We start from the raw sequence: 25,718 nt of genomic DNA on the forward strand, positions 1-25,718 counted from the left end.
CCTCAGGTGACCTAAAAATCCCTCCAAGAACAACAAAATTTCAAGTATTCAGAATAAGAGTTCTACCAAAAGGCCCAATGGGCCTGCATCACTTGCCTGCTACTAAGTACTTATGCAACTTTTACAAATTGGTCTTGGCAAATTTATATCTAATTCATTAAGTTTTAGGGTAGGCAGAGTTTATTTACTTCAAAAAAAAAATCAGCCCTCTATTTTGAAATACAGTAAGTACTGGTTAATCATGACCATACCTGTCTTTTTTGTACAATACATGTACGTATCTATCTAATTAACTATACATGTACATGTATTTATTTAACATTGTATAATATGAAACTTCCATTGTATATACCACATATATTACTGTTATGACAAAAGTTTGTACCACAAAATAATTTAAAATCTCCAAACAACAAAAGTATGAACACACAGATATTTCATGTTAAACAGTATTTTAACGAACACAGATTCAATGATTTGTTGAATCTGATAAACATGGAAGATATCAAAACTAGAAGGAAGACGTTTGTAACATTTTTATTTCTTTGTTTTATGTTAATGGAACAAATAAAAGTATCGATAAAGAAACAAAAATATAATTTTTCATACAGAATAAAACTGAACAAGTTTCATGAAGTGTTTCACACTTTCAACAAGATCACAGGATGAGATGCTAAGGTTGGTCCTAGCAGTGCTGGGGTTTCACCACCTGTCGTTACAGGTCTCCGTGAAGTACAAATAATCTTACTGTGCCTCCTCCGTTCTGACAAATGGTCGGAAACCTGCATAACTAGTGCAATCAACAATTGCCAAGCTCACTCTTAAACTAATTCAACTTATAGGACATACATTCTCAATGCCAAACAAACTTTCTCCAGCCTTTTCATAATATCTCAAAATGCCATCAAATTCTTTAAAATCCTAAAATTTAGCTTTTTATTAAACTTTCCATTATCAACCTCCTTTACAGTGTAAGAAATTCTACCTAGTTTTTCAAACTCTTTTACATTGCCAAATTTCTCATTGCATTGCTGAACCCCTCGACAATGACAAAATACCTCAATATACATAATTTAAATCATTTGCGATGTCAAAATTCCAATTTAAATCGATTTCTAAACTCATTTATATTACATGTACCAAAATTTCTCATTATTTTGCCAAAATCAACCCCTGGACAGACACTTTCGAAATTTCTCATCTATATATCATCAACCTCTTTAAAATGCCATCAACATATCAATAAGCGCTATATGTAATGAAATATCGGACCAGGAGAGCTGAAAATTACATGGCAGCATGGATAGCAGTAAGTAAGTACCAGATCTACTGTATTATGTAAGTATACATTTACTTACATCGAAACTACAACACTGTTAGGACCTACCTTAATTAATATACATGATAAATACTATGATATACTATAATTAATGCTAGGTATACATAAATAATTGTATGTACAACAGACGATGTCTGTAACACTCGCTCCCCACCCTTACGTACAGGAATCGCACTTTACAACAGTAAGCATGCACCGAATGACTAAAAAATGGCCAGCCACTTTTGGTGGTCGATCAGGATTGCTAAAAATTTTAACAACTCGCTGTTAATACCAACACTCATGATAAATATTTATGGCAATGGTCTGCAATTTGACTAGAATTATATCCAACAAAATGCAATACAATGTATATTATTTCAACTTCAAGAATATAATCAGTGCTATCTCCAATTCTAAAATTCTCTCATAGAAAAACTTTTAATATCTCAGAATCTCAATATCTTGCTGAAGGCAAGAGGGCAAAGATATATGAATGTTCAGTAAATCGAGGGGACAACCAAGCCTTTACATTTTTAGATAAAAAATCAGAATACTAATTAACCCAGATATTAATTTTCGAAGTCAATATCGTATATAATCGTATATATGCCGGTACTTCATGCATATTGGTTAAATATTCGTAAAGCCACGAGAAGCATCAGGATACCAAGATCAAAACACCCGTGTACATGCTGATATGAGAAGATAAAAAATATATAAATAACTTAAAAATGCCCCTTACACCAAAATACTAGTTTCTTTAAAAGCTGCACCACATCTTAAACTGACAAACTGCCAAATTTGACTTAAATAACCTTTTTCTGAAGTTGAGTTTCAGGTTTTAATATCCATACAAAAACTCCAATTTCTTGTTTCATTAACTGGAACACATAAAAGTCAAACATGATGTTTATATATTTTTTGAAGTGCTGTATAATCCTAACTTCTAAAAGAGTGAATACTGTGTAGATACTTTTGCTGATTCTGTAGAGAAAGCCATATTACATGATAAATATCTTGGGAGATGTTGTCTTTCATTTATTCAAACTTTCAGACAAAGCAGCAAACCATGTATGGCTAATACTGCATGTTGAAATGAATGCTGTCAATTAGTTATATACCGTATACCTGGTAACATATGAATACATAATGCTTCCGTACACAATGTACTGTAAGCGTGGTTATATCTGCGGGATTTTAATTTTGCGATTTTGATAGGTAAACTAAGCATTGGGGTTATTTCCGCGATTGATATACTTTTTTTCTTTTGTACATGTTCCATAAATACCATAAACATCACAAAACAATATGTGTGGGGAAAATGTTCGCATCCGAATGGTCTTTGTGTATTAAGCATCAATTGCCCACTTGAATAAATCTCCACATTTACATTACAAGACCTTAGTGTGCAACAAATGATTTCAGCAAAGATAAAACTATGGGTTATCACAAATATTATGGATATACAGAGTTTCACTCAGTAAAGGGTGTCTTTGTATGGCCCACCACGCATGGCTACCATCATGTGCATAATCAACACCATCAGAGAGTGCAAGGTAAACACAATCACCATATGCATGATCAGGGCCATCATATTTATGTATCAACACGGCCACCACCATATGCATTATTAGGGCCTACTTTGTAGACTTTGTTCAGTGAAATCAGCAATCATAAACAGAGCCACCTCAATATGCATTATCAGGGCCTACTTATATGTGGACTTTATTCAGTAAAATCTCTAATCACGAGCAGGGCAATCCGAATATGCATTATCAGGGCCTATTTATGTAGACTTTGTTCAGTAAGAGATCTGCAATCATGAGAATATCTGTAAGAATTTGTAAAAGTTTACCCCGACAACTTGGTGACGTTTGTTCCTGTTGTATTCAGTGTTAAACATTCTTCCTATCATACACAATCATACATTCCAATTCGAACGACCTTATCCACTTCCATACAGCATTATCTCTCGCATGATCACAGCAACATAATATGCATTTAAAAACAGGGCTTTCAGTTGACCCTTGACCTTCAGCCATTTCTGAAGTCAAACCGCCAATGTCGAGAAATCTGACAAGTCATAAGGAGACTAATAGATAAGTCCTTTCAAGCCCAAGAGTCAAAACTCATTATGCGGAGTAAAAAACACTCAGGGGTCTACTGAAAGCCCTGTTAAAAGTCCTCATTGGTGTTAAGCTAGTACATTTATTTGAAGAGGACCTTAATTACTAGGATGAAAGTAGCTATAATATCTTCTCCATGACACAATGGTAAAGAGAAGGAGTCTACCACACCCTAGCTATACAGGGGTATTGTGACTGGTCTGAATTATGGCAGGTCCCTGTTTGTGGTCAGCCTCAGGGGCAAGATGCGACGTCCTGACTACCAGCAGATAAGTGTCCGTCTTGGAATTGCAGGTGCTCAACAGAACATGACAAATCACCATGCAGACAAATCCAACAGTGTCGTCGGCTGAGTCTATCAGCATTCCACACCTTACCGGTGTAAAGAAAAACTAGCACCATGTCTGGACTCGCGGCAAGTCTGCAGATACAACATGTTTGTGTCTCCGTAGCCACCCGACTGGTTTGTGTCTCAAAGCCACATGTCTCTTTGGTAGACTAATTATAGACCAGATTCATGGCTGTATCTGCGTTATCTGTGAGAATCTCCAGACTGCTGTCGTCTGGTGTGGTTACTGCAGTGCCTGATCCCGAGCTTGGCGCACTCAGTCCGTTTTCTCGTACGTGGAGAGGGAGCTCGAGTTTTGGCGTGGATTCTCGGTTGATTGGTGTCCCTATAGGTGTAGTTTTGCAGGAGCTTGACGTTGAACTGCTTGGGGACAATTCCATTCCTAAAATCTCTTTCAGCGTGGTAGGAAGCTTTTTACTGTTTTTGAGCTGTAGGCATATGCTCTCAGCTTTCTTGAGGGTATCTTCTAAGTGTATGGCTAGACTCATATCATTGATGTGCTGTAAGAGAGAGAAGTTATGAACATGAATGTCAAAAGAGAATGAAAGACCAAAATATTCTTCAAAACAATCATTTGTACATTTAAGATATAAAATACCTTGCAAACAGGAGTTATTTAACCCTATCAGGGTGACCTTTGGACATTACCAAACAGTTACTTTTAGGAATTCGGTGAAGCCAATTTGTTCTCTACGAGTGTGATCATTTCTCTGTATCAAGTAATCCACACTTACCTTTAGGAATTCGGTGAAGCCAAATTTGTTCTCTATGAGCATGATTTTCTCTGTATCAAGTAAGCCACACTTACCTTTAGGATTTCGGTGAAGCCAAATTTGTTCTCTATGAGCGTGATTTTCTCTGTATCAAGTAAGCCACACTTACCTTTAGGATTTCGGTGAAGCCAAATTTGTTCTCTATGAGTGTGATTTTCTCTGTATCAAGTAATCCACACTTACCTTTAGGATTTCGGTGAAGCCAAATTTGTTCTCTATGAGCATGATTTTCTCTGTATCAAGTAATCCATACTTACCTTTAGGATTTCGGTGAAGCCAAATTTGTTCTCTATGAGTGTGATTTTCTCTGTATCCAGTATAGCCAGACATATTATTAGATGGAAATTCTTACAGGGCCGTTCCGTCCAAATCACCTGCAGCAAATCAACTTCTAATTAACAAGTATACATATACGTGTAATAATAGTGACAGGAACATCATACTATATTAAACAGTTTTATAAATATCCTAAACATTCTATTTTGGCGTCCTTTCCTCTAAAACAGGAGTGAAACAGGTCCCTCTTTTAAATAAGGCATTACAAGTGTTATAAATCCCCTCAGATGCCAAGTATATCCACTGAGATATCCTGCAATATGCCTTGTAGCAAACTTGTTTGAATTTGATAACAAGAGATCCCAGAGGGATTTTGGCGCCCACCATTGAATGATCTTCATAGGTTCCATGTCAGATTGATCTTTTCTCTACTTTTCCCTTCCTCTAAGTCTTACTAATTTGTGTAAATTCAGAAACAGCCCTCTATAGCTAGTACTTTTCAAACAAGGGGTACCTATATATAAAATTTAAGATTAAGCGATAATGGCTGTCTGTCGACCATGTTGTTTTTGGATTGGTCCCAATATGCAAAACTAGGCACTGAGGGGAACCTACATATGGAATTTGAGAAAGATCCCTTCAGTACTTTCTGAGAAATAGCGATAACAAACTTCAATTGTCAAAATCCAAGATGGCTGCCTGTCAGCCTTGTTGTTTTCTGATTAGTCTTAAAATGCAATATGCATAACTAGGCACCGAGGGGAACCTGTGTATGAAATTTGAGAAAGATCCCTTCAGTACTTTCTGAGAAATAGCGATAACAAACTTCAATTGTCAAAATCCAAGATGGCTCCCTGTCGGCCATGTTGTTTTCCAATTGGTCTCAAAATGCAATATGCATAACTAGGCATCAAGATGAACCTACATATGAAATTTGAGAAAGAGCCCTTCAGTGCTTTCTGAGAATTAGCGATAACAAACTTCAATTGTCAATATCCAAGATGGCTGCCTGTCGGCCATGTTGTTTTCCGATTGGTCTCAAAATGCAATATGCATAACTAGGCACCAAGGGGAACCTACATATGAAATTTGAGAAAGATCCCTTCAGTACTTTCTGAGAAATAGCGATAACAAACTTCAATTGTCAAAATCCAAGATGGCTGCCTGTCGGCCATGTTGTTTTCCGATTGGTCTCAAAATGCAATATGCATAACTAGGCACCAAGGGGAACCTACATATGAAATTTGAGAAAGATCCCTTCAGTACTTTCTGAGGATTAGCGATAACAAGAATTGTTTACGGACGGACGGACGGACGGACCATGGACCACGGACGCAGGGCGATTTGAATAGCCCACATCTGATGATGGTGGGCTAAAAATCCATTTAAAAATGAAGTCTGAAATGTCAATAAGTTTTTTTTTATGAATAGTAAGTGATCGTGTCCTTGACCTTGGCACTTTGAAATGCAACCTCGTTTGAGGTATACTTTTACTTGACATGAAGTGTTAAAGAAATTCCTCAAGATGGCCACTGGGGTGAAACAAAAATACATGCGTACTCATACTCTACATATGAAACACAACAACCCTGACATCGGCACGATGGGATAATGTCCTAGTTAATTCTCTGTTATTTGGTTTTCAAGAATAATTATTTGTTATATGGCTGTTTTCAGAACAGTTGAAATTGTTGTCCCTCTTTTCTCAGGAAAGCATGGAGAACTGCCTCAAGCTGCTATCATACATTATACAGAATTTTTACAGAAAAGTGTTTTTTGTATGGAGAAAAAGTTGTCTTTAGACTTCAGAGCACATTTTGCAGTGATATTTTTGCCCTAGTTAGACCATATCAGGAAGTACATAATGAGATTTTTTTTTAAAAACAGGTTATAATTCATAGATATACAAAGCAAAAAACAAAAGTGATTTTGTAAATATTTCCTGATATATCAACCATTTTTATTTGACAATTGTCATTGCTTTATTGCACTTCTACAGAATATTACATGTACATATCTCTGCATCATGATACTTACCTCCCATAGTCGCTGGACATCACTGAAAGAAAATTCTCTCTTGAAGAAGATGAGTAACCACCGGAAACAGAAGTAGAAGTTACCAGAATCGTGGCTCTCTGTGGGGACAAAAATATTCAATTACTTGTAATTTGAGCTTGATCTTGATTGTTTAAATGCCATATTTGACCTAATAAGCACAAAAGGGGTACACGTAAAAAAAACATGTACCGTGAACAATTTCTATGTGAAATTTGGGTAAAAAAAAAAAATCATTTACATACATTGTAAATTTATATATAATAATGGAAACAATTTAAAGTATTTGGTTAAAAGACTGAATAGGCAGATCAGTGAGGTTTGGCAAAGTACACCCATCTTCATTTTCTGAAAAAAAGTTGAGGTGGATTTACAGGAGGAGGTGTGCTTATTAGGTCGAATACAACAGCACCAAATAAAAGCATGTACAAATGTACCAGCTTTTTTTGAAAGTGGTCAAAAGAAGCCACTGACCTTTAACCTTGACAGATTACAACCAAAACTAGCAGCTTTGACCTTTAACCTTGACAGATGACTATCAAAATCTAATCAGGTGTAGATTTGCATGCTGTAATGTTATGGTGATGTTATAGTGTAAATTTGAAGTAAATATGTCTATGGTGATGTTATGGTGTAAATATGAAGTAAATCTGTCTATGGTGATGTTATGGTGTAAATATGAAGTAAATCTGTCTATGGTAATGTTATGGTGTAAATATGAAGTAAATCTGTCTATGGTAATGTTATGGTGTAAATATGAAGTAAATCTGTCTATGGTGATGTTATGGTGTAAATATGAAGTAAATCTGTCTATGGTGATGTTATGGTGTAAATATGAAGTAAATCTGTCTATGGTAATGTTATGGTGTAAATATGAAGTAAATCTGTCTATGGTGATGTTATGGTGTAAATATGAAGTAAATCTGTCTATGGTGATGTTATGGTGTAAATATGAAGTAAATCTGTCTATGGTGATGTTATGGTGTAAATATGAAGTAAATCTGTCTATGGTGATGTTATGGTGTAAATATGAAGTAAATCTGTCTATGGTGATGTTATGGTGTAAATATGAAGTAAATCTGTCTGTGTTGATGTTATGGTGTAAATATGAAGTAAATCTGACTAAGGGTTCCAGAGATATCTTGTACACGATCATAATAAGAATGTGTATTTACCAAGATAGCTACACAGTTCTGGGTCAGAGAATTGCATCAGTCTGTGTATATCTGCTAGCTGATTCTTCATTCCTTTTTGGTCCATCTCAAAGTTTTCCCACTGCAAAAATGAAAAATATGGGTTAGCTAAGTATCCTATAATATCTGTGTATTATGAATTCTGATAAAAAAATGCCAAATGGGTCTGCACCACTCACCTGTTAAACCAAAGTTGACCCCTGTAACCTTGTGCGAGAATGGGTCAAGGCTATTTGTTTTCACAAACTCTGTCAGACTTTATCCCACAAACCTACCACTCAAATATTGTGACTCTAGGCCTTTCAGAATCAGAAGATGCTGTTTGAGTATTTTAACAAATTTGACCCCTTGTACACAGAATGTGTGGTCAAAGTATTATTTTTTACTAAATTGTGTTGGCTACATCAGAATGCTTGCCAAATACCACAATTGTAGGTTAATGAGAAGATATTATTTTAGTCTTTTGAATCGATCTTTAAACAAATTTGACCCGTGACCTTGAATATAAACCAAGTATGTTGTTCAGTGAGGTAGTCACCAACTACTACAATGAGACTATGCCTTTAAATGACCCTGACTGTTTACAGGGTGGTAAACCAACAAACAAACTGTACATAGATGTTGCCTAGATGTAAACAAACAAACAAACAAACAAAGAGACAAACAAACTCTCCAGCCACATGTATATCAGTCAGTACCCAGACTCACCACTCTGTCCATCAGACCAGCAAAGCACCAGAAAGCATCCACTTCATTCTCCATGACAACAAGAATGGGAGACAGTAGATCACTCATTCCTTGTACGTAACCTGGAAAACAATCCTCAAACATTAATTAACATCGTTAAATCAAAAACAGATAATTCAAATAAATGTGTCATAAAAAATACTTTGATATTTTCAATACCAGTACCAAGCTAACTTACTTAGATTTATTTTGCCAATGGGTCCATTGCGATATTGACAGATACCATTTTTATAAGCAGATGGCTGTACTAGCAAAAACCACTATAAATAACCTGCACAGTTTTTTTTACTAAAATAAATTTTCAAGTGGGGAAAAACAAATATTTTATAGAAAAAAAAAAAAAAAAAAAACCAATTATCAATTCCAGTATCTTAGAAAATATGGCATTTCGTGATTTCAACAGTCTAAAAGTTAACTGTAAGTTTGGAAAATTGAAAGGTTTTAACAAAGCCTGACTGTTTTCATGTTAGAGGGACGACAATCCTTACCTAGGTCAAAGTTGTACATACAGTAGGTCATCAGGATATCGTTGAGGACCTGTAGGTTAGGATTACACTCGCCCTCGAAGAACTTGTGTGTGCGGTCTGTACGTGTCACATCCTTCTCTGTAAATAATAACCGTAAAAATTTGTAAGACATTCACAAGATTGTGTTCGTAGGCCATCTGAAATATTAAATCATCTTAATTTACCAATTGTGATAAACTTTCACTTTATTAGACAAGCATACTGGGTATTGCTAAAGCAATACATGTCCCCTGCTGAACCCATTAAAAATATTAACAGTGACCTTGAACTTGACTTAAAAACCCTGAGATATTATTGTCTTTTTTCACTGTGTGATGTTTGATTAAAATCTCTCAAAGAATGAAGACGCTAGAGCTTGGTTTGGTTTGTTTTGTTTAACGTCCTATTAATAGCCAGGGTTATTTAAGGACGTGCCAGGTTTTGGAGGTGGAGGAAGCCGGAGTACCGGGAGAAAGAACACCGGCCTACGGTTAGTACCTGGCAACTGCCCCACGTAGGTTTCGAACTCGTGACCCAGAGGTGGAGGGCTAGTGTTAAAGTGTCGGGACACCTTAACCACTCGGTCACCGCGGCCCCCTAGACGTTAGAGCACTGACAAACTTTGGGTGTTATGTACATACAATGTATGTACAAGGCGGACGGAGGGGAAGGCTATAGTCTCCCCGGTATGGGGACTAATAGGAACTATGTGATCATTGTTACTACACATCAGAGGAGTCTGTTAAACTGGATTTACTGTAATATGATTAAAGTAATGTATTAGATACCATTTATCAAAGAAGTATATTATCATAGAAGTAGAGAATGCTTGCTTAACTTGTACACCCTTATGCTAAAGTCAAAAATTTCTAAATGTGCCAAAAGTTGGTGATCATTAATATAATTTTCCAATTTGACTTTGCAGCAATAATGCTTGATTCGAAACTTACTTTCATGCAAAATATCACCATCATTTCCATATTTTAAAATGAGTGAATGGAAAAATGGTTTATTGTGGACAGACAAAGGATAGCACAGTATATTGCCTCTGAACAGTTTGTGGACCATTTTTGTTTCGGTTTTGTATTGTTTAACATTCTATCAACAGCTATGACCATATAAGGACGGCGTCTCCCTGTGTGTGAGATGAGTATGTGTAGTGTAGGTTTATATGTTTTAGGAGGCTGTGGTATATTCATGTTTGTTTCCTTGTGATAGCGCAAAACTGATGTCAATTTCATAGTGCTACCTCACTGAAGCATACTGCCGAAGACATCCAGCAGGACCAACCACCTGGTCACATTATACTGACAACTAATGAACTAGTCGTCATACTCCAAAATGCTGGGTGCTATGCAGGAGAAGTATCTCTTGGCCAGGGGACAGAACCCAAAGCTTTCCTCAAAGGACTAATGCATAACTCAAGGTCAAAATGTAAGGTTGTGTTAAAGGAAACTATACGAAGAAATGGTAAGATCGCAAATTTAATCGCCTCTTACGATCATGCAATGGGGGCAGCAGGCACAATCTTTATGCACTACCTTCAGGGCAGATTTAGGATAACAGCAAATGTCTCTAACACTTTGTGGCAGGGATATAAAAATTTTAAAGTTAAAAGAGAAGAGCTATTACCTATGAGACATTTCCTCTCCCTCAGCAGGGAGAACCTTTTCTCCTGGACATCACTGATTGTCTTCCACTGTAATTTCATCCTGAAGTAGTCGTCCCTGCAACATAAAGTATCTAACATTGATGTTCACGAAGTGATAGAAAAACTATCATTCAGTAAGTGACAGATCACAAAATATGAGGTTGGTTTATAAAACAATTGTTTTTAACATTCTACTTACTAACAATATTTTTAATTGTATTAGAAAACTTAAAATGTCATACATTACTTATTTGATAAGCTTTTGAAATACATATTGATGGGAGGATAAGATCTAATTCCAGATAATTGATTTTCATCCCTTAATTTTTTTTTTTTTTTTTTGGAGTACTGAAAAAACATTTTAGGTTTGTAAAGAGACATATATTTATATATCCAAGGATTCCTTAAAGGCAATCCAACCATAAATAAGCTTACACTTTACGCTTCCTTTCGTCAGCTCTAGTTTTGTATGTAGACTGCCAGTCGTAGTAACCAAGTAGGAACTTCCAAACTTCAATCCGTATCGAGGGGTCCACGCCCTGTAACACACAACAGATACACTGAACATACCCTCCGTCTTCAGTTGATTGTCCTTCGATCCCGATTTTTAACGTAGAAAATATTACCTCAACCATATATCATACTAAATTAATGTATTTTCAGTATCACTGTTTCTGAATCGATATTTTTCAATAACTTGAGTGTAGAACAGTTTGCCTCAAACCACGTGTCAGTGTTTCTTAACAAACGTCATGCCTAGTTTTCACATCAACATCAAATTATTTATTTCTTTAAATACTAAGACTACTGTAAAAATTGTAGTTTTAATGAAATATTGCAGCTTTAACTTGACATAAAATATAATTTGAATATACTAGAACTAGATCACAATGACTTTTTGAATAATAGCTTTTAAGTTAAATGACTTTTTGAATAGTAGCTGTTAAGTTAAATGACTTTTTGAATAATAGCTGTTATTATTGAAAGAAAATTTGGTAATCATAAGCATTTAACTTTAGATTTTGTTTCGTTTATAAGATCATAAATCAAATGGAGTACAAAGTAAATCGTAAATATAAACGTTAATCCTATACATATTACAAACATATGGATGTCTTTAGCACGATCTGTTGTAGCTTGGCTGAATATGAGCTGTCGATAAGTTGTTAAAAATTTGAACAAATCTCTTAAAAGTTTACCATGATTTTTCATTCTGAATCAATGCATACCCCTCTAAAAATGACGTCCTTGAGATTGTCAACGTCCTTGATGCGTCCATCCCTGTCCATGTGTTTGGACCACTGCTGTGAGTCGAGGGGCCCTCCACGGGATACTTCTGGTCGAGCAGGAAGTCTCGTCTGAAGGATATCACAATTCATACATTTAGTAAATGGTAATTGCTTCTCCTTTCAGCAGGTCAGGCTTACAAAATACACTGTACAGTTACATGGATTCTGAAATCTTTCCAATACATATCTTCAATAAAACGTAAACTAAATTTCCACATACAGTCGAACCTGTGTATAAAGGAAGCCTAAGGGGCAAGACAGAAGTGTCCTTTATAGAGAGGTGTCCTTTCTATAGAGGTTCAACGAGTTATGCCCCTCATAAACGAAGAAACAAACTAAAGTCTGATTACAGTACACTACACCCTGGAATCACATACCCCAAAATCTTAAAAGAGACACATAGCTTAAAGTCTTTTTAATCATGAATTTCAAAGCTTGAAGTTCTGAAGACCACAATATTTTCAAGCTGTCTTATTTTCATCATGAATTCAGATGCAGTCCAAGTGTCGTGTATTTTATTAATTTATTAATTTTTCTTTTTTGACAATACAGAGTTACCACTCTTGAAAATTCCAAATTGAAAACCATCCCATTCAACAAATCATACTTTATATGTAGAATACCTATGCACTGATGAAAGTATATCAAAAAAATTTACTTATTCTATATGTGGAAATTTAAAGTGTCAATGTTGTGAATATGCGTGTATTGTATACCATAATATTCCTTGACCATTTTAAAGATTCTCCAATACGTATTTGCAACCTCTATCCTTTTGCTTTTGTTTAAAACCCTGAACTGGACTTACAGGCCTTAGCATAATGTACAATCGACATGATTGACACAAATCACAGCGTGTTACTTTGAATTGTACAAACAAGCTCTTCAACTTGGTAAAGATCAGGCACAACCTCTTTTATTTCACCTTAAATTCTTACTTTTCCCTACAAGACACCCATGACTTATTTTGAGATTTTTTGAGAATATGGAAATCAATAATAGGTCAAACACAATTTTCCCACATGTGTTATATTCGAAGACAATATGTCCTGATGTACCTTTGTAACAACCTCGAATCCAGCTTCGACCTGTTGGTTGATCTCCATGCCAGGGATGTCCTCATGTAAAATTTCGGCCACTTCTTCCTTTGGCCGACTTGCCACATTCTCAGGAGCCATTATGGAGTCGCGCAAGAAGTTGGTGACCTTGGCAAAGCCTCCAAGGGCTGTGGTGTAAGGATCATTGATAAATTTCTGAAAAAGATGAATGTTTTATTAGTTTTTGCTGTAGTAGGAACTCAGGTGAAGATAGTTTTGGATAATTTTTGGAGGGTAATGGTAGGAACATAAATTTCTATGATTTTTTTTTTACTTTGAAACAAGTTTCATTAACTTATATTATTGTAAGCCCAGATGGAGAGGCATAGGGGAATGGGAGAAAACCAGAATACCAGAGAAACCCACATGTTATGGAAGGAAACCCTTTCATTTCCATACCTGTATTTGTATAGCCAGGTAAATGAATTTTGACCACAGAGTATAACAAGAGTGAACCATCGAGTGTACCGTATAAAAAAAAGTCAACTGGAACTCAACCTTTAAATTAGTTAGTAATAGTCATGTGATCACTAGTAAAAGTTATGTGATCAATGATAATAGTCATGTGATCAAAGGTAATAATCATGTGATCACTAGTAATAGTCATGTGATCAAAGGTAATAGTCCTGTGATCACTAGTAATAGTCCTGTGATCACTGGTAATAGTCATGTGATCAAAGGTAATAGTCATGTGATCAAAGGTTATAGTCATATGATCATTGGTAATAGTCCTGATGTCAATGATAATAGTCATGTGATCAAAGGTAATAGTCATGTGATCTAAGGCAAAAATCCTGTGATCTAAGGCAATAGTCATGTGATCAAAGGTAATAGTCCTGTGATCACTGGTAATAGTAATGTGATCACTAGTAATAGTCATGTGTTCAAAGGTAATAGTCATGTGATCACTAGTAATAGTCATGTGATCACTAGTAATAGTCATGTGTTCAAAGGTAATAGTCCTGTGATCACTGGTAATAGTAATGTGATCACTAGTAATAGTCATGTGTTCAAAGGTAATAGTCATGTGATCAATGGTAATAGTCATGTGATAAAGGTAATAGTCCTGTGATCAATGGTAATAGTCATGTGATCAAAGGTAATAGTCCTGTGGACACAGATGAGAAAGATTGAAGACTGACCACATGTACTTTATATTTTCAGTTTTATGCTTTTAAATAATTTGATCAGTACATGCAGACTCTCATAGTTTGCTGTGATATAATATAGTAACACGAATGACAAAGGAAGTAAATTTTATGACTCGTGCCCTGATCTTGTTAGCTCCCATATATATAATCCTTGCTGCTATAAATAAATATTATACTGTACATCCTTTTACTAAGAAAGATGACCTGTTAACCCTTAATCACAAATTTTACATGTATATTCTGACCCCTTAAGTGGTTATTGCAGGATTATATTGTAATGTTACTGTATCACAGGTCTAGATCGCATCATGTATACTGTACTTACAGTGTACACAAGTCATCATTTCTGAGAACCAGTTAATCGTTAACATGTATACACAAGTAACACTGTTTCAAGTGATAATTATTGGTAGAATATAATCTTAAATATTAATTATGTCGTTATCTTGTTTGTTCCAAATGGATACTATTACATGTAAACAAAGGATGCACCAAGTACAAGCCTTAAATTTTATTGTGAAAGCTTAATAGAAAAGAAGATTAAAACACTCAAGCACACTATGAAAGTGCAAACTTTCTTCTAGCACTAATTATAACGGTCCTCACTATCATTAGCCACACAAAAACAATGAGCCTGCCACTGTGAATGTATATATATTTCTACCACAATACCCTGTGTTATTCCACTCTCAAGCCATTGCATAAATGTGCCGACTGTTGGATAAATATATGTTATATACCACTAGTGGTATATGACCTTCTGGTCTTTTGATTGGTCAAGAATTCGACCCAAGCTGCAATTGTCATTGACGTCATCAATAATTGAATGACGTCACATCACCAGGTCACGGACGTCACCGGTACACTTTATTTGCATACGCGAAATTATACTTGGCCACGTTTCCCTTTGCTTCAAGCCGATATTATTGTGGTAGAAACAGGTCACACGACTCGTGATAGTTGGATATGGAAGTTATTTCACACGAGTAAGTTATTTTTTAAAAGTTGCAAAAGACACTCACTAAAGCTCGTGTCTTTTGTAACTTTAAAAAATAACTTACTCGTGTGAAATAAATTCCATATCCAACAATCACTCGTTGTGTAACCTCTATACATACCACATACAGAATCAATGAACTCTCAAGTAAAAACATCACTGTAAATACCTACCACATACAGAAATTGAACTCTCAAGTAAAAACATACATACATACATGTGTCCAGCATATACACTTCTCAACATTTCAAATCTTAAATGGGGGAGGAAGTGTTTGGCGAAAGGGTACTTATATTACTCCCAGCCTCTATTTAATGTCCTGTGTGACAAAATTGTGTAATAACACTTCTATCAGCTGTTGCAATGAAGTTGACTAACTTGAAGCCATAGGGTCTACAATATTCTTTTAAAAAATGCTCTGTAAAGTTGCTATAAAGTGCACAGGTATGTTTTTGAGGTACTTTTTCAGAAAAAAATTCTTAATACTTGTTACTTAAAATTTATAAAATAGTAAGACTCGTACCCATTTTTATTAATTGGCAAACTGTGATAATTGTCATTAAGGTAATAATGACAGTTGATCCCCCCCCCCCCCCCCCCTCATTATCATTTTAATGACAGAAACACTTGTTTATAATGAATCCCACAGGACCAGAGGAAATATTTCGTTATATCTAAAGTTTGTGAAATGGTTTTGAAATACATTGTATATAGTTAAGTGTAAGCTGAATTCAGGACTTTAAAATACTTCTAAATAGCAGAGATTCATATCAAGCCGGTTTGTCTTAATTAAGAAAGTTTCCCGTAATTACCTACTGATTTTCAACATACAAAAATCACATTTCTTGTGATAGAATGTTTCATATATATGTTTTTCATTATATATTACATAGTTCATATCAATTAAAAAGGGCAATGTTTTTGTGAGGAGATGTTGTAGATCCTATGCTTTTAAACTTTTGAAACAACACTAAAGAATTATGTAAGATCTGTATTTTACAATTTTTGAGAGAAAAATAGGGAGACTTCCTAAAATGTATAGATAGTGGATCGTACACATTAACTAGAAAAACATTTTTAATATTGTTATTATAGTTTTTTTTATTCATATTTAATTGATTTAAAATTGTGTTATTAATACTGGGAAGAGTTGAATAGATACTCCAGATTTACAGATTTGATTTTAAAGTTTTACAGATTTGATTTTAAAGTTTTACAGATTTGATTTTAAAGTTAACAATGGAATGAATTTTTCAACCTTCAAAGTCAATGCAGGAAGGAAATGTCAATCAAAACAACTTTGAAACTGACAAGAGACAAAAGTACTTTAAGGGTCACATGAGTTCTGATTACTACCGGTATATTTGAATGTTGATACGAAAAAGTATTTTTTCTCAGTTTCAGATTATTATTTACCCCGTTATAGAGAAAAAATGTGCAAACACGGAAGTTTTCTCTAAGCATGGGTGTCTGTGTTAAGATCCTTAGTTATGATATATATAGGATACAAATGTGTATATATACATGTAGATATCATTGACTATAAATATACATATTTAAACATGACCAATAAAAATATTACTCAAAGTACATACTAGTGTTAAAAATCATTAAAACTGTATTATCCAATATCTAGCATATAAATTTAAAACTTTTGAAATTTTGTTTCTAGTATGTCTGGGTCTGAAGAGAGAAATCGCTGAAATTTTAGCAAATCCGACTATTAAAACTTACACACAGAATACTGGATATATGAAATTTAAGTTTTGATAAACATTTCTGTCTATATAAAAAGTATCAATCACCAGCATATCTTGAGTCTGAAGAAGAAGATTTTGTTGACCATTTTAAGTTTGCTCTTTTATCAGCTCCAATGTTCCATCAAACTGTAATCTCTATAATACCATTTTCATGCTTGAAATATTTTCCAATTGACAACGAACAAACAAAAACTATTATAATGGCAAACTTCACTCACTCTTCATTAGTGTAAGTGACGCATGGTGGTCATGAAGACAATTCCACCTTCACCAGAAAATCACACCTTTATTTATTTTTTTCTTCATTTTTGAACTGAGAATTTTAGGTAAGATACTGGAAGACAAATCATTTACTTTCTCAGTGGGAACGAGGACAAATTTCCGTCTTAAAATCTGGGTAAAAACACTGCCAGGTGAGATGTTACCACTCAATAGTGATTGTGTTTACATCCCATATACGTACCCCCGGTATACCCTTTTTACGAAACTTGTGACTAGCTGGAGACATGGTCAACATCATAACAGTAACACAAAAGACAGTATCACACGGATGTGTAAATATTATCAACACTACACATCGTAAATAAACCTACAAATTTTATACCTTTACAATAGATCACTTGAGACTTCATCTCAGGTGAGTGAAGATGGCCTATAAATACAATTTGGTTTGGTTCAGCTTTCCTATTCTCAGTGTTTTCAGAATTATTGATTCACTGAGGGGCTCATTCTGGCTAATTTAAAATATTTTTAGTTTTGAGTAAAAAACTTTGATGTGCAACATGTGTAATCCTTCCAGTCTGTCTGTGAAATTATCTACTACCCCTGCCCCTGACTGACCACTTCATCATCCAGTCTGTCTGTGACTTTATCTACTACCCCTGCCCCCAACTGACCACTTCATCACCCTGTCTGTCTGTGACTTTATCTACTATCCCCGCCCCCAACTGACCACTTCATCCTGTCTGTCTGTGAAATTATCTACTACCCCTGCCCACAACTGGACACTTCATCATCCAGTCTGTCTGTGACATTATCTACTTCCCCCTGCCCCCAACTGACCATTTCAACATCCAGTCTGTCTGTGACATTATCTTCTGCCCCTACCCCCAACTGAACACTTCATCATCCAGTCTGTCTGACATTATCTACTGCCCCTGCCCCCAACTGACCACTTCATCATCCAGTCTGTGACATTAACTTCTGCCCCCACCCCCAACTGAACACTTCATCATCCAGTCTGTCTGTGACATTATCTACTACCTCTGCAGCTGCCCCAAACTGGCCACTTCATCAACCATCTGACCTGGCACTGCAAGCTAATTACTCAGAAAGCACTTTTGTATGAGACAAAGCTTACTCAGTATGACCTTGTGCTGATTATATGAATGAATTCACCATATCATGTCAAGTTAGTAAACAGCATCCTACGATTGTGTAAGCACATGGAAACTGACCGGTCATCAAGGTTTAACACAAGGCAAAGATTATAAGCAAAGCTTTCTCGTTATTTATAATTTTTAAAATCCAATCACCATGACAAAAAATGGAAGCTAACTCCCAACATGTCACTTGTAACATGTGTTATTAATTGTCCCGTAATAAGCCCACCTCCTGATACTGAGTCTGGTGGTGACATCCCCGATGTATCATTGCAAACATTTCATCTTACCATTTTTCAACATTTTTTTTTAAAAAAAGGAAAAGGTGTGAAAAATATATTTGATAATCAGAGTTTAATGAATTAAAACAAAACATCTGATCTATTTATCAATTAAAAGACAGGAAAGGCGATTTTTTGTCTTTGATTTTTTGTGACCGGTCTGTTTATGATAAGCAGTTTTCCTGATGACAAACAATCACAGGTGTATATACCATTATAAGTACTCACCTGTGAGTCGGACTCAAAAAAATCCTCGTCCATCTATATTTAGAATATGGCATTTACTTACGACAGGGCAATTATTTATCTGTTACGTATACCCTACCTTACCTATACAAATAACTGGGGAAAATGGAGATGGCTGAATTACCTGTACATGTGTTTAACTGGGAAATAAAGATGGCTGAACTACAGGTACATACATTCAACTGGGAAACAAAGATGGCTGAAACACCGGTACATATATTCAACTGGGAATAACAAACAGCTGAGTGAAGTTTTCTTTTTCTAATGTCAACATAAAAATTATTAAGATGACTTTACATCTGAAATTATTTCCCTTTAAAATTTTATTTCACAACCACTCAAACATACTGGGTACTTAATGAACTTGATAATTTTTTTTTGTGATTCAAACAACATTCTTACACTAGGTACTCACAGTGACTCGGTATGCTGAGGACTCAGAAAACAAGTGTAACTCATCAAAGGACTTGGACAACATGTCAGGATCATGTTCCTGTACGATAAACAGCCGGCTGTCATTAGGCGACCTGTGGAAATTAATAACCATATCCATAAAGAACATCGCATTTAGAGAACTACAGAATTCCGAGTACTGCTGGACATCTGGAAAATTATGCATAATTGATTTTTTATTATAATATTTTTGTCCTGGAATGATAAAGTGATAATGAGAATTGTCATGAAAGTGACGTTAATTTTTTATTATTATATAATAAAATGAGGCGAGTGTTCCATAAGAATTATTGCAGTGATGCCAAATCACCTGACTTCTCCAGATTGACCAATTGTTTGACTGTCCTTAATAAGTAACCCTAACTGACACGTCCAGTTTTCAAATAAACCTCATTTTAGATATATCTAAAGACCAGGATTTGCAAAGCTGATGTACATGTAATTAATCAGCACTCAAAAATATAAAAAAATTATTCTAAAAGAGAATTACACAGAGCTGTCATAGTGTGAATGTCATACCTGAATTTTCATCCTGAAAGGTTGGCAACACTGTTAAAACTGGTATTTTATGGTAAATGTACCTGGTATATGATATTACTATAATCAGGCTTATGAATGCCAGAGATAGAATCACTTGCCTCTTGATATGAAGGTATTTTCCGATCTGCTGCAGCAGTGCCTTGCTTCCCCCGCTGTGGAAATGAAGGGCTGGGTAGGTCGTCCCATCTTTGAGGATGAATATTATGTATGCCCACCCATGGTTTGGTGCATTTCTTTTGAAACTTTTCAAATCCATTATATCAAAGCTGACATTGTATCTTTTTCTTGATTCTGCCTTTGAAGTCACTGTAATCAATAGATAATCAAACACATAATATCATTAGAACATTCATATTCTTATATACGTAACATGTTGTTCATGGACGGATGAGAGCATAGACCATAAATATACAATTTACAGAAAGGTAGTTAACAGTTAAATGGAACAGGAGAAACTGAATCTTTACTTTGAATTAATTAGGCAGGGTCGTTAAAAACAGAGTAATCAGAGTTTGAGATATTGAAGTTTGAATTTGTAACATTTTGGAAGATCCAATCCTATGATGTATGAATCCGGGTCAATATTTTAAGGTGTGAATAGTTTGTGGTGTGAAGTAATTCAGTTGTGCGAAGAAATCAACTCTCCAGTACAATTCTAATGAATACGGGGAGAGGGAGATCCAACGTTCGTGTAGATGGTGCAGTAGAGTTCTGTGTTGCCCAGCAGACGGATTCAACAAGGAATACAAGAGTCCAGCCGTAGGAGTAGAGTTATCAATAGGTAAAGATGACCATGACAACGTCTGGTTAATCGGCTTTAATAAAGAATGTTGACTAGTCAACATTCTTTATTAAAGCCGATTAACCCAGCTAGACGTTGTCATGGTCATCTTTACCTATTGATAATTCTAATGAATGTCACTTACTTAATGAAGTTTGAATTTATAACATTTTGGAAGATCCAGTCTTATGATATATGAATCTGGGTCAATATTTTAAGGTGAATAGTTTATGGCTTGAAGTAATCAGTTGTATGAAGAAATTAATTCTCGTGTACAATGCTAGTACATGCCACTTACCGCTGACCACATTGTCCTTGTCTGGTTTGTACCCCACAGAACATGTCGTACCGATAACTGCCCACTCCTGGTCGTTCTGGTTACTGTCCAGGCTCTGAACATCCTCTGCCTTCCATTCTATGTAATTTCCTTCAGGCTATACAAAGTGAGAAAATGATATAAACTTCAGAACTGACAAAGTCAAAAAGGGCCTAGCAATGTGTATCTCTAAACCTGAGCTTAATTATCTAAAATGTTTGTTATATGTTGATAATGAATTATTACCTACATTGTACATGTATATGCTCCAAATATACAAATAATAAATATAACAAATTTTACACGAGATAAAAAATATAACTTGTCCAATAAATCTCATGTAAAACAAGTTATTGTACACAAGCTTTTTATTTCTAAGACAGTGAAGTGACCTTAAATAAATGGCCAAGGTCACTTCTTTTTTTTTTTAACTGTTTAGTATTATCCAAAGAACCTGAACAGCCAAAACATTTTAAGGTTGTTTCTTATTTGCAAACTTTGTGAAACATCCTCCAAGAAATCTACAAGATATTTGTTTTTATTCTAGGCATTTTGGCTAATTAGAAGAAATGGTTTAAATGTTTTCTCAAATTTGACCCCTGTGAACTTGAATATGGGTCAAGAAACTTATTGACCATCATTCCAGGAACATTCCAGTATATCAGCCAAATATCATGATTCTAGACCTTTTGGATTGTGATAATAAGCCAAGTTATGTAAAGTAAAAAGTTGACATTTGATGGAGGGATATCGATGATGGCACCGCACCTTAGCATATGCTCTAGATCTATTGGCCCTTTGGGCCAGGTATAATGCTAACAAAGAAATTTATACCACACCTTTTGAGTCAGGTAAACCCTTCCTGGTATGTGAGCATCTTTGTCCGCTGTTGTTGAATTTACATTGACATGAATATAAACTCCATCTCTCTCAAACAAAACCTAAAACATACAAACAAACAAGAAGTTAGCAAAAATAGTTGCAACATGGGCTGATCATCAATACCGGGGAGAAATGGCACATTGGTTTTGACACTCTGTAAAAAAAGCCAGGTCATATGGAAAAAAAAATAAAGAATGAAGTGTAGTAAGGGACGATAACTCGTTATCGATCCTTACGGAACGTAATGATAGTATGAGCTAATTCGCCTATTTTGCCGGCTATTGTAGCGATTTGGGAGTGGAAAAAATGGCACATACAATCTTGATGGTCTTTGAGTGAACCATTGTAAAACTCGGCTCGATCTAGGTCTGGATGTAGTTGGTATCCCTGTGGAAATTCATATTTATGAGATATTTTGGGTCAAACATGCCAAAATCGTCACTTTGACCGGTAGCTTCTGTTTAACCGGTCCTTAAAAATCAGCGTTTAAATCCAAAAATCTGAAACTCCAAACATAACAAGAAGAGATAGTTCTGAAGAAAAGCGTATCTTTAGTTTTTCTATATCTTTCATAGAACGGCCACAAAAGGGTTTTGAAAAAGGGTCGTATTTTATAGAGAGGTGGCGGATGTTACGTCACTAGTCACCTAAATATCCAATCAGTAGGCCTGGATGCATTCACCTTCCTATTAAATCTTCTGCCCAAACGGGAAAAACCCACAGTCTATTTTTGATTTGGTTCTGTGGTCCCTAGAAGCCCTGATTTTGACATCATAATGATATACATGACATTTGTTTTTATCTTTGATCGTATATGTAATTATTTATCGATTAGAATACCGCGAGTACATCTGTTACTAAGATGAACTTAGGGTTGATTGTTTGGTTGTTTTATCACCACGTGTATATATTGCAATCATGATCGTTTTGAGGCTGGGTCTCCTTATAGTAGCGGGTGACTACCTCACTGAACAACAACACACGAGAGACCCTAACGTATGCTTGCATAGATGCCAATTGATGTCTCATAATCAATTAATGTGTCATATTCCAGAAAACTGAAGAATTATGAAAATTATTACAGTGGTAACCCTCAAACCTTCAATTTCCTCGCGCCAGTATTAATATTTAAACGTATTTGAGAGTTTTAAATGTCGCGCGAATAAATTAAGTGCAAGTGAGAAAATTAAGTGAAAGTGAGGAAATTAAGAGCAAGTGAAGGTATTTATGCTAAAGGAAAGGAAATAAAGGTTTTTGGGGTTACCAGTGTTATAAGATAACCAATAATCTATTTAGTGCCCAACTTAAAAAAAAAATGACACAAATGTTCTTCAATGTCATGGGGTTTGCAACTGATGTTTTATTTTCCGATCGGTCAGCCAAGATGGCCGCCACAGACTTATTTGCCTCTGACTGGTGAAAATTTAGATATTGTTTGATTTCGATAACCATTGGTATATGGTATATATTGGTATTAGGGGAATTCGAATTCAACCACATGGGATTCATTGCCATAGCAACCACATTGAGGAATTCAATCGGTCAAATTTTAGATGCAAATTCAACCTCACGGATTTTCTTGCCATATAACCACGCTGATGCTTCTTATTGGTCGAAATATTGACATTGAACGATTTTGATGTAAACCAGGACTCGTGCATGGAACCTCTGAACTCAAGACGGACATTTCTGTATCACCCTCAGCATTTATTTTTTTCTGTCTTTTGTGCTCATCCAGAGTTATCTTCCCTAACTACACTTCATTCTTTCTGTGACACTCCTTTAGGCGTCGCCCCACTAGTAAAAAAAATAGCCAGATTCACAATTTCAAGGGTATTTATTATATGTATGAAGTTGTACCAAATGAGTTGTGTCATGATTGTCCACATGTTTAAGTAGTTATTGTCCATGGCCATATTATAGGTTAATTAAAAAAGCATAGTCAGAACAAGAAGTATGATAATTATAGGGATATAAATCTGTGAAAAATAAACATTAATAAAATGGGTCAAAATCAAAACTGCTTATACTGATATTTACATAGCTTCAGTAGGGAGTTCTGAAAGGTATAATTTTTCACATTTGGAAATGTGGTGGACAAATAAAGACATCTATGTTGTTTTAATTAATTTTCATGTACATTTATCTGCAATTTTGTTTATTGAATCACTTTTCAAATCTGCTCTGAATCTGGTATACTATATATATTAACACCTTAAAGTTTCCATGTTATAGATAGTCAAATCATGATGGATTATATACAGACAAACATAATCAATTATAAATATTAGATATTATAAGAATAAATGATGATTTATCTGTAAAAGGCCATTGTGACATAGGTCCCACCTGAGGTAAGGAAAGCCTTCAATTTTTCAACTTGGCTAATATGAACTGTTAAGCTTATATATGTGGCAGTCTCTACAAGAAAAAATTCTGAAAATCTCAAGTTAACAGAGAAAGTGGGAAAATATATTTTCAAGGAACCATACAGTTTGTAATTTCAAATACTTATAAGTATAATGTGGTGTACTATACCAATCTTTTCTTTTGGTTGATATGATCTATTCACTCCTCCTGTCTGTATGCATGAACAATTAATGGAAATATTCTCAGGTCTAGACGTACATGCAATTCTAGACTAAAAATATTAGTGTTTCATGTTTCCATATACAGCAAAGAATTCTGGTTATCATACACTACTTACAGTATACTGCAGCTGATAGAAAGTCAAACTCATTTTGACTAGGCCTACATGTAGGTGTAATAATTAAATTTAGCAAAACCTGACCCGCCCCCTTATTTTCATGCATGTATACACTCGTATGTATAAACATTTAAATTGATTTTAAGCAAACAAAATAAACTGATAGATAAACCACAGATTAAAAAAGGGGGAAATACATGAACCGAAAAATGAAAAAAGAAAAATATACATAAATTTATTTTACTTTCACTTCAACTTCTGAATACAATTAAAGTAAATATAAAAAAAATAACATGTTAATTTATTTTCATACATCTATTTGTAAAATAACATGATGCAACTCACTTTCAAACCGGTAAATAACCATGACAGCACCTCGAGGTACCAGTTATTTATGGATTATGAATCATGATACATTGCTGATCGAGATCTTTGCATGTTTTGTATATAAATGAAATGTCAAATCTGTGACCAATTCAGCCTTTGCCTGTCCTGTTCAAATACGACATGGAACGTCTGTGTTTGAAGACACCGTTAGAGATAGTTATATATTGTTTTTTATGTCGTAGTCATTCAAGAAAAAACAGATTGTAAAGTTTAACAGGAACGCCGATATTTACCTGGGATTGCGAAGCCATACTTCTATGTGTTGTGTATGACGTCAAGTTAATCATGGGGGTCACCTGTTGTCGCTCATATCATAAAAAATAAATCATTGCGGAAGTATTATGTTCCTCGTCAGTATTTCAGAAAGTAAATAATTTTCGATTCATTTAGATTTGATAAATTATTTGAGCATACTTTTACGGAAAAGTGTACAAAAATTCGCATACTTCAAT

General features: G+C 35.0%; 1 protein-coding gene across 1 annotated transcript; it reads right to left on the reverse strand.

Annotated features, from left to right (window-relative positions):
- Positions 1-521: 521 nt before the first annotated feature.
- On the reverse strand, positions 522-25,563 carry LOC117327017 (TBC1 domain family member 15-like). Its single transcript, XM_033883825.1, has 15 exons — positions 25,500-25,563; positions 22,130-22,231; positions 21,273-21,408; positions 20,292-20,499; positions 19,616-19,727; positions 13,345-13,539; positions 12,227-12,355; positions 11,433-11,536; positions 10,979-11,073; positions 9,329-9,445; positions 8,802-8,902; positions 8,076-8,175; positions 6,883-6,980; positions 4,827-4,943; positions 522-4,296 (listed from the first exon to the last, which is right to left on the reverse strand). Exons 1-15 carry the CDS (start codon positions 25,551-25,553, stop codon positions 3,946-3,948), a joined length of 2,019 nt encoding a protein of 672 aa, XP_033739716.1. The 5' UTR covers positions 25,554-25,563; the 3' UTR covers positions 522-3,945.
- Positions 25,564-25,718: the final 155 nt, after the last annotated feature.

The sequence above is a fragment of the Pecten maximus genome, chromosome 5 (assembly GCF_902652985.1).
Source record: "Pecten maximus chromosome 5, xPecMax1.1, whole genome shotgun sequence".
Taxonomy (NCBI): Eukaryota; Metazoa; Mollusca; class Bivalvia; order Pectinida; family Pectinidae; genus Pecten; species Pecten maximus.

Coding starts and splice junctions, on each gene's coding strand:
- LOC117327017 (XM_033883825.1), bottom strand. CDS start 25,553: ATGATTAACTTGACGTCATACACAACACATAGAAGTATGGCTTCGCAA. Junction 19,728..20,291: donor AAATACCTTCATATCAAGAG/GCAAGTGATTCT, acceptor TAATTTCCACAG/GTCGCCTAATGACAGCCGGC. Junction 9,446..10,978: donor GGAGAGGAAATGTCTCATAG/GTAATAGCTCTT, acceptor TATTATTTACAG/AGAAGGATGTGACACGTACA.